Raw genomic sequence first — 10899 nt, forward strand, 5'->3', positions numbered from 1 at the left:
AGGGAATTTATATATAGTGCTGACATTGATGCATGAAATTTACTTGTGGAAGGATTCAGTAAAACATGCACACAGTAATGGTTCACAGTGACGCAGGCGATTTGACACCAAAGCGTAAAGTGATCCGACCCCCAAGAACATTTCATAGGTTAAAAGCATAGTATAGAAAGGTGTACAGGCTCATAATGGATTTAGGTGAAGTAGAGCTTACAGACTGAAGTGCTTTAATATCGTCGGCTGGTTATCAGTAGATTTTTGTGTTAACATGGAGACAATTATCTGTAGTTAGACTTCACATATTTGCTCTTTTTCTCCATTTTATTTTATGGTTGGAGTGCTGTGGATTAGAGACACTTTGTTGTTCTCATGTGGCTTAAAGCCATTCTCTAATACCTGTCTCCTATCTGCAAATTATATCTGTAACCAAAGCCATGCTGCTTACATAAAACCCATAATTCAGCCTGCACTCTCAGTCATCCATATGGAGATGACTTTACTCTTTAGACACAATGGGCTTAAAGACATATTAATGATCTTGGATTATTGCTTTCCCTATGTTGATATTCTGTCATTTGTTGGTTTCACATTGCCTGCTGTTCAGTCTGTGTTTTACATCCTGTTTTCTTGCTATTTGTTTTTCATTTTCATTATAGTTATATCTGATCATTTCCTGTTTTATATTGCCTTTAGCCCCAAATTGCTATACAACATTGTTATACACATTGTTTGCTGGTACATCATGCCCAAGGGATGAGTGACTTAGTGCACTACTGAGGTCCATGATTTATTGTATTTATTTATTTTAATTTTTACATAGTAAATGGCATAATAGCACGGTTAATTAGATCTGATGACATGCAGTAAAGCTATGGTAAACTTTGGGCACTAGTGTCATTGAAATCTTTAATGGATGAAATCTCTAAGAGTCTTTAACTTTTTCCCCTGAGCGTTTAGGTCTTTTATTATGTATGCTTTGTCCGATGTAGTGCTTTTTGTTTGTTTTCCAGGATAGGCTTTCCAGTTGGGTGGAGGCTGCTTTTTTAGACCGTGTTAAGAGCTGATTGTTTTTATGTGACGTACATTCACAGGCCACTCTATTAAAAACATCTGTACACTTGCATATTTGTGCAATTATCCAGTCCACAAAATGTTCTGACAGGAGCACAATGCAGAGAATCATGCAGATACAGGTCAAGAGCTTCTGTTAATGTTCACATCAGACATGAGATCATGTCTGACATGACATGAGGAAAGTGTGGTGGTACCAGATTGGCTTTGATTATTTCAGTCACTGCTGATCTTCTGCATTTTCACACTCGGCGCTCTCTAGAGTTTACACAAAATGGTGTGAAAAACAAAAACAACCAGCAGCAGTTCTGCGGGTGGAAACACCTTGCTGACTAGAAAGGTCAGAGGAGAATGACCAGACAGGTTCCACTCAACAGAAAAGCTAGAATAACTCAAATAACCATTCTTTACAAGTGTAGTGAGTAGAAACACATCTCAGAACTGCCAAGAACAGCGGACAACCGTGCACAAAGTTCACTAGGTTTGATGAACCTCTTTTTACTGCAACTTGCAGATTACTGCAACTAGGGTCAGAATTTGGCATGAATTCATGGCTCCAACCTGCCTGTTGTCAGCAGTTTGATGGTATTGGTGGTGGTGTAATGGTCTGGGTTATGTCTTCTTGACACAGACTAGACTTGATTGAATGTTCCAGCCTACAACAGTATTGTTGCTAACCACATCCATCCAGCCACATTCAGGTGTGTATTTGCAGGTGCTTTGTCATATAATAAAGAATGGTGTGTGGATTTGATGAAGTGAATGTAAGTATTAATCACACCATGAGAGTCTTTAATGTGTTTCATCATTGGTGTGGACAGGGTGAGTGGGTTCAGTGTTCACAGACAAGTGCAGTACTGCTTTGCCAAGTCTCACTGGAGCGTGGACACACAAACACACACAGAAAGAAAGAGAGGGAGAGCGAGAGATGGAGAAAAGGCAAGAACCATAGAAAGACCACTTTTTTCTAATCCACTTTCCTAACTTTGACATTCTCTTGGCCTCTTTACATTTTCTCACACTCACAAGTTTCCAGAAACTCATTCATTATGTTGAATTACTCCATACCTACACATACAGTATACGATTTATATAGCAGTGAATATAGTCTGAATATATAGAATATATAGAATACATTCTGCATATTAAGTGTCAAAGGTTAACCATATTAAGTGCGTATTGTTTTGCTATAACCATCTGTGTTCCCACAAACATAAAGATACCTGGCATAGGATCTCATAGCAACTTGGTGTATTTAAATACATAGATTTTTATAAATATTGCAGCATTGTGAATTTCTTGAGTAAGCTCAAAACTGACAAGTTGAGAAGCCTTGTTTAATGATGTTGAAATAATTCAGATATTGCTCTAAATTATTTTAAACTTTTATGTGACTGGAAAATGTTGTAAATAACCGAGGAATCATATTTTATAGCAGCCTCTGGCGGTGCCACAATACCCACTAGTTTCATTCTCTTCATCCACCAAAATTAATTTGTGTTGAGAAACATATGTTTTTATGGTGATATGTCAGTGATACTTGGTTGGTTTGTTTACATTTTAAAGACAACATTCATTATTATATATATTGACATCGCTCGTTTAAGTTACAGTGGTGGTTAATAGGAAAAAAAAACAGTTGTGATCTTGATCATAAGGGTCAGCAGTCAGTCATTCCTATGCCATTTATCCTACACAGGGAACCTGGAGCCTGTCCACGGACACAATTGTGCACGAAATCCAGACAATTAAGAGATGACGGTCAGCCTACAACACATGTCTTAGGACTTGGGGAGAAAACCAGAGAAACAGAGAGAACATGAAGCAGGGGGAGAACATGCAAACTAAGCACCAGGAAGGAAGCAGGAATTGGACCCACAACCGAAGAGATGCAAAGAGAACCACTAAGCCGCCATACCCCCTGCGGTTAGGTCCTAAACACAAAAGAGAAAGAACTTCTTTTCTCAGTCTCCATTTTCTGACCGTGTTCAATGCTATATTAATGAGAAATCCAGTAGAGCGTTAGTAGAGACCACAAAACGTTAGCCTCAGTGTTCCAGAATGCAATGCAGCCATGCCATACAGTTGCAACAGACTTGGATGGTTAGTGATCCATGACATCCATGAGATGACGAACAATGGCACAGATGGTGATGATATTAGCATGAAAGTTAAAGCTTTGGATTCTTGTAAGTAGAATGCATAGATGACGAGGTAAGAGAGATGGATGATGAAAGGATTAAAGTGCTGCTGCATTAGTCTTTTTAGCTCAAAATGATACAGGGGCTAAAAAAAAGACAGCAACATTTTGATAAATCAAGCTTCAACTGAAAAATACAGAATTTTAGAAAACATTTGTACATTAATTTTATTAAGAGACTAATAGTTCAAGGCAGAGACTTCTTTTAGTTGTGCGTTTCTGTCAGACTTTGTCATAGATTTGACCGGGTACACCAAAGATTTTCTAAAAGATTGATGAACATTTTAGCATCTGAGACCTCCAGGATAGTTGAGTGTAGTATGTTTGCTCAGTGTGTGAGTGTGGGGTAAACATTGTCGAGTCTAAGCCTGCACAAGAATCCATTTACCCTGCAATCCATCAAAATTCAATCTACTCTCTGCACTATAAAATACTCGCTGTAAGCATATGGTACCTGGCACAGACACAAATACACACTGGTATGGAAGGAATGTAGGCAGTGTTTCATTTTTAAAAAGCTGCTGCTTGAAAGTGAATGCTAGACCTAGAATGATATACATATTGTTTCAGGGTGAGGATTTTTCTTGGTCACACTCGGGTTTGTATGAGTAAAGACTCTGAATTATACTAGTCAGCACCTGGACATCTGTATGAATACAGACCTTGTTTTTCTCTTTCATCTATCCTGTTTCCTATTCAATCTTCATAGACTTGATGTAAAACACTTAAGCGACTCTGTATTTCACTGTCTGACACAGTCTGCACTGCTAAATTTTAAATGTTTTGATTACTATTTTCTACCACTAACTACAGATACATTATTAGGTTTGCTAATAATCCTAGCAGTTTACATTGACCTTTTCAATACACAGGAAATTATGCCTGGAAATCATATACATGTTCTGGAAATCTCGTAAAATAGCACCTGATAATCCATTTTGTTTTTAGCCAAAATGATTTCCCTTAACTAGAAGGAATCATACAAGGCTGTTAACAGCCACAATTAAATCTGTAGTAACATTTGAGTATTTTTTTCAATCTGGTCCAAGTCCAACACAGACACAGCTAAAATCAGAATCAGTCCTCATGGAAACATGCGTTAAATATATTACAGAAACCCGACTTCATCGTTCTCTTATTTTAGACACCTGAATTTAAATAAAAAAATTAAAAATATTAACTATTTGTATGCACTCTTCTGGCATTTGGCGGATGCCCTCATCCAGAACGACTTACATTTATCTTTTTTTTTTTTTTTTTTTTTTTAAAAACAACTGAGCAGTTGATGGTTAAGGGCCTTGCTCAAGGGCCCAGCAGTGGCAGCTTGATGATTTGAACTCAAACCTTCTAGTCCATCAACATAATCACTGAATAACTATGAAGTGTTACACTGGACTCTTAAAGGTTTTGACAAGCATTCTTGTTTTTTTTTTAATTACAGTTACATTTATATTTCCAGCATTTAGCAGATGCTATTTTCCTGAGCTACTTCCTGAATTGCTTTGTAGTCTTCATCAAGAAAACAAATCCTCATGCTAATTCAACAGGTCTCGGTCTAATTCTGTGCTCAAATAAAGCTCCTAACTCATAATGTCCGACCTCCAGCTACTGTAGGAAAAACAATTAAAAAATGCCCTGGACTTTCTAGGGTATTTTAGCACCAGTATTTCTATTTGTTTTGAAAGTTGTGTTTGTTTGTTTTTTTGTTGTTTTTTTTTATTTGTTTCTTTGTCTGTCTTTGGCACCAGCACAGGACAGTGGGGAGGCCGGAGGAGGCAGGAAGTCCGTGAGGAGTCCACTCCAAGCTCTTTATACTACTGACGCTGTGAGTATCACTCCGAGAACACAGCTTTCTCACATGACACTTTATCTTCTGCCTCACAGAGACTTATTAAATCCAAGAGACGAGACACAAAGGTGGTAAATTCACTGCTTTCCAAACTGAGTTTTTGAAAAATTTATTTTCTTTAGTATCGAAGAAGACGCACAGAGAGACGGGGAAAGTTTAATGTCCAATCAGTCAAACCAAACGTTCTCTCTTTTTTATTTTATTTATTTTTTTTTTTTTAATTTTAACCTACATGCCAGCCTTTTTGATAACTGAGCTTTGACTAGACGAACCAAGCTGAAAATGTACACAGTCGAACTGGAAGTTAGTGAGTAAACCAAATGTTACTGATTTGTTTAGCCACCATTTTTTTTTCAGCCAATTCCAAGATCAACAAAAATCACCACAAAAGCTGACTAATTTGGGGTGTGGTGTTTTCTGACATGTTTTACTCGAATTCCTCAGAGAAACACAAAAGAGCCCATTCTATTCTATATGTCCAATTCTAGAAAGTACTTTAATGTTAAGTTCCAGCTAGAGTTATTTTATAACAGGACCGAGACACTAATAGACACATCCTAGCTTAAATAAATCACTTTAGATGTAGATAATGTGTAAACACAAACTTATGCATATTGATGTCATGAATATGAGTTAAAGATACTTAAAATAAGAGAGCTTAAAATAATCCACTTAAAATGATATACACACACTATGAATGTGCCTCATTGTAAAAACTGACATTATAGCAAGCTAAAATATCTTAAGTATATTGTAAAATCTATTTTCTTTTAAAAGATGAAAAATTTAGAAACAAAATATTAGATGTTAAGCTTATTTTGAGACACATTTACTGATTTTATGTTTGAAAACCTCTTATTCTATTGGCAGCTAATTTAGCTTTTTTATAGAAGTAAATGTGTTAAATAAATAAAATGATCTACCAATTGAACAAGAATTTCAATAATGAACTTAGAAAAAAATAATAGTAATAGTAATCTTAAATTTGGTTTATGGTAATCTTTTAGGAAATATTAGCAAAATGTGACAAGATATTTTAAGCTCTTGTGAGTTTTGGAAGTTATAGGAAGTCAAATATGACAAAGATTAGAAAGTTTAGGATATGCTTAAATTTCATTTTTGTAAACATTTTGTAATCCTGTTTTTTATTTATAAAAACTGTTGCATTCAACAATTTATTCAGCTTTAATTGCACCCCACGTTTATGCTTCTCATCTTTTATAATATATTGCCCTACCCCCTGCAAAAAACTTTTTAGTTCTATAAAGTTCTTTTTTATATCCGTAACATTCATTAGCCTCTAGAGGGTCATTGTTTTTTCTGGTTTTTAATGTAATTTGTAAAGCTGACTTGGCTCCTTCTACTCCTCTCTCTTTATTCTAACTGCCTCATTTGGGTGGGAGCTGTGCCGCGTTCTCGGGTTTCTCTCTAATAGCTAATAAATGTCCTTTAACAACGAGCTCATCTGTATGTTCAGGCCAGACGGCTCATGAAGGAAAGGCTTTTTCCACGTGGCCACATTTCTTTCCTCTACCTTCGCATAAGGAATGAACAGTTCTTTCACATCACAGCTCACACTGCTGAGGGGCTAAAGAAAAAAACAGACATATGGATATGTGCAGGGGTCACTGAAACTGTGTGTGTGTGTATGTGTGTGTATGTGTGTGTATGTGTGTGTATGTGTGTGTATGTGTGTGTGTGTGTGTGTGTGTGTGTGTGTGTGTGTGTGTGTGTGTGTGTGTGTGTGTGTGTGTGTGTGTGTGTGAGGGTTTTGTAGGCTCCAAGTAGCTAGTAGGAAAGAGAGCATGAGTGAAGAATAGAGCCTAATCTGTTTTGACTTAAACCCACCAGCTCCAGGAAAGCACATCCACTTCAAATAATTAAGCATATTTTAGATTTAATGAATAGACCCTGTTGATTTTCATGTTGTTGCTGTTTTTCTGTGTAATTTCTGTAGCCTCCTACAGAAAGACGTGTGGTGAAGTTATAACTGGGTACAAGCTGAGCCTGCTGCTAGCCTAGCAATTTCCCAGCAATTAAGTTTGTCACCACACTTCAGCTTATGAAATGTTTTCAGTTTACTGCAACACAGACAGCTGCTCGGTAAATAACAGCCTCAGGATAGTTTTCCCCATCTTTGCTTAAAAGACAGGTAAATACGTGCTCCCAGTGTGCATCTGGTACAGAGGAAAAAAACATCTGACTCAGTGGGTAAACGGAAAATTACTCAGCGCATGACTTTAATTGGAAGACATTGGCGCTTCGTACTGTGACCGTGTTGAGAGAGAGAGAGAGAGAGAGAGAGAGAGAGAGAGAGAGAGAGAGAGAGAGAGAGAGAGAGAGAGAGAGAGAGATTCTCTGCTGCCTGTGCTGCTACACATTTAGAGCTAAACAATCAGACACAACACACTCCGTGCACATCAATTTCCCTGACAAGTTTGTCGTACTAGGCAAAAGGATCAAACTGAATATGAAAGATTTGACAAGCAATTTAGCACGGATTGAAGAGATGTCAGGGAGAAGTGATGAAATACACACATGCACTTGAGGTTACAGGGCTAAAACTCAAAAAGATTACAGCTAGTTATAAATTCATAGCCGTTTTTTGAACAGTACATTCCAGATTTTATAACTTTGCTGATATATTAACCTCCACCCTTCAAAGGCTTTCCACTAGATTTTGGAGAGTGATTGTGGGGATTTGCTTACTTAGGGACTGATGAGTGCAGCCGGCAATTCGGCTCATCTAGTTAATCTTCGCAAACCATGCCTTCATGGAGCTTGCTTTGTGTACAGGGGTATTGTCATGCTGGAATATTTGGCCCTTTTGCCCATTTTCCACCAAGGCAGTTTGAGTGCTGGTTTGGAGCCAGAGCCTAATTTAAAATCAGTTCTTTCTTTTTCGAACACCCAAAGCACCGGCTCTGAACTAGGAAGTGTGGTGCCTAAGTAGCACCAAAACATTGCTGGTCTTGACTCAAGAACTGCTTGCATCAGGGGTTGGGGGCGGGGTTACTGTGACCAACAAGACAAAAGAGAACGTCGTTAGCACCGTTTTTCAATCATTTTAAATCAGGAGTCGCCTCGCTTGGATGCCAATGTAGGTTCACAAAGCCATGAGCATTAACAGTAAAGCAACATCCGCCATTTTTGATGTTTTTGTTTGCCGCCGCTGCTGCGCTAACGTTGCTGTATAACGTTGTATATGCCTTTGCGATGGCTCTCTAGCCCATGGAAAGGCAAACTGGTTCTTAGAAGGCTTGCCAGAGGAACCAACTTCGAACCAGCACTCTGAACCAGCACCTGTTCTTTCTGGTGGAAAGGGGGCATTAGTTCTAGTGAAATGAAATCTGGAGCATACAGAAACACCCTTTGAAAATCTGTGTTTCCAACTTTGTGGTAACAATTAGGGAAATAACCACATATTGGTGTGATGGTCAGGTGTCCATACTTTTGGCCATCTAGTGTCTGATTTGATTTTGGAACTGGTGTTATTTATTTCAAAGATAAGACATTTTAAAGATACTTTATAAAAAATCTTTATAGATATGATTATGAAACACTATCCGATCTTCTCTCTCTTTAGACAGAACTGTCTCCACTTCAACTGATGCATCAACGTCGACGTGACCTCCTGGAGGATGTGTGCCACTCTTACACTCATAAACGTCGTGTCCTGATCCCAGAGGACCTCAAGCACCTGATCGTGGATGATCGCCATGGCCTGCTTTACTGCTACGTGCCCAAAGTCGCTTGCACAAACTGGAAGCGTGTACTGATGGTCCTAACAGGCGACACACAAAGAGACCCCCTAAAGATTCCAGCCAAAATGGCACATGTTCCAGGCACACTGCGCACTCTGTCGGAGTATTCTACCTCTGAAATCAACCAGCGTCTACGCACCTACCTAAAGTTTGTCTTTGTGCGTGAACCCTTTGAGCGCCTCGTTTCAGCATACCGCAACAAGTTCACGCTCCGCTACAACAAAGCCTTTCACAAGCGTTACGGCACCAAGATAATCCAGCGGCACCGCGCTGAGGCAAGTCCCCAGGCACTAGAGCGTGGAGACGATGTCTCATTCTCTGAGTTTGTGCGCTACCTGGTGGACCCTGGTGAAGAGCCTTTCAACGAGCATTGGGAGCGTGTCCACTCTCTGTGTCACCCCTGCCTCATACACTACAACATTCTAGGCAAGTACGAGACGCTGCAGCAGGACTCCAGCTACGTTCTCAAACTGGCTGGTGTGGACAAGGTCACATTTCCCAGCTCGTCCAAAAGTGCACGCACCACAGCAGACGTGGTCGCCAGCTACTTTAAGAATATCAGCACGGCATATAAGAAAAAGCTGTACAACCTGTACAAGTTGGACTTTCTGCTTTTTAATTATTCCATGCCTGTCTACCTGAAGTTCACATAAGGCCTGGTGCCTTTTACTACTATTTACAGAAAATAAAGAGTTTTATTTTTGTTCGCACAAGTTCATCTGTGAGTACTAAAACGTTCAGTGGTTACTGTATGGTCCTTTGAACCCAGAATGCAATGCAGTGGAACTGCAGTTATCAATTTGCACGAAGAGCAATTCTATTTGAACGATCTGGAAGTGCTTGCTCTCTCAAGCTGGGGTTTCATCTCTGCTCGTCTCTTCAGCCTTTTTTTGCCTTTCAGTTTAATTAAGGTTAAAATGAGAGAACGCATTACAGTGCTGCCACTTGAGTTTTAGATAAAACAGGATTCATGTAGGGCATCTTTCAGGATGATGTCTCAGAGAAGACTGGTGTCTGTTCCTTCTTATTTCCTAGTGAATACTGACTTCACCCTCCCAGGTGTCTGTCCTCTGTGGGGAATTTGATGGAAACATACCAAGTGAGCTGGAGGTGATGCATAAAATGTTACTGATATTGTGCCTTGAGGACGAGGATTGTAAGGAATCGGAAACATTGAGGGAGAACTGTCACTGTTTGCCAGAACAGTATTAGAAACATGTCTTATTCACTTTGATACAAAGCATGAAATTTACAGTTATTTATTACGACATTTAACGGTGGAGAATCTCGCCACTTCACGCAGTTTAGACTCTGCATTCGACAGGTCTGTTATTACAGATGCTAACTCAAATAAAGCAGAAAATCGGACCTCACTTCCCCACCTTTGGGACTGAACGGTTTGTGTGTGTGTTTCTATTATGTGTGTTTTTTATGGAAATATTTACATATCAAATACAAAGACAAGTTTTATGCAGATTAGTTCCACTTCGGTAAATCCAAAAATCCTAATATTTGCAAGATATTTGACAATAAAATGAATTTTTCAGGAGCAGGATGCAGATTGGTGCAGCTTGTACTGTCTATACCTGTAGGTCTGGACTTCAATCCCAAACTACTTCTGCCTGGGTGATGTTTAACACGTATTTTTGTGCACTCTATTTTTCTCCCTCCACCCAAAAACACACCAGCAGGCGAATTGGTTACTTTAAATTGCCCCTAGGTGTGAGTGTTTGTCCTGTACAGGGTTTATTTTACCCTGCACCCAGTGTTTTCAGGAATATGCACCAGATCCTCCAGTTGGAGATAATAATAATTATACACTAATATAATGGAACAGTTGCTCTAACTTACAGAAGGATCAGGATTATTTTAGGAGTTTTAATGGACTTGACTGTGAAATATAGCTATGTGCAATCTATTTGTAACCTGAGGCAGATACCAGGCTTGATGAGAAAATTGAAATTCAGCAATGCAAAACATATCAGTCCAGCTGTTGGCTATGGTTCATAGGATTTTCC

At 38.9% G+C, this 10899-nt stretch overlaps 1 protein-coding gene across 2 annotated transcripts in view; it reads left to right on the forward strand.

The window, feature by feature from the left end:
• Positions 1 to 10276, forward strand: part of LOC113642876 (carbohydrate sulfotransferase 11-like) — a 15346-nt gene extending 5070 nt beyond the window's left edge. The window contains exons 1-3 of one of the 2 annotated variants that reach the window (XM_047813705.1): positions 2799 to 2994; positions 5017 to 5093; positions 8704 to 10276. In XM_047813705.1, coding sequence (XP_047669661.1) covers positions 2958 to 2994; positions 5017 to 5093; positions 8704 to 9534 — 945 coding nt within the window. In that variant the 5' untranslated portion in view covers positions 2799 to 2957 and the 3' untranslated portion in view covers positions 9535 to 10276. Of the gene's footprint in view, positions 1 to 2798; positions 2995 to 5016; positions 5094 to 8703 lie in introns of those variants that run through there. The other variant, XM_027146642.2, reaches the window with a different exon arrangement.
• Positions 10277 to 10899: the final 623 nt, after the last annotated feature.

Source organism: Tachysurus fulvidraco, chromosome 5, assembly GCF_022655615.1.
Source record: "Tachysurus fulvidraco isolate hzauxx_2018 chromosome 5, HZAU_PFXX_2.0, whole genome shotgun sequence".
Classification (NCBI taxonomy): domain Eukaryota; kingdom Metazoa; phylum Chordata; class Actinopteri; order Siluriformes; family Bagridae; genus Tachysurus; species Tachysurus fulvidraco.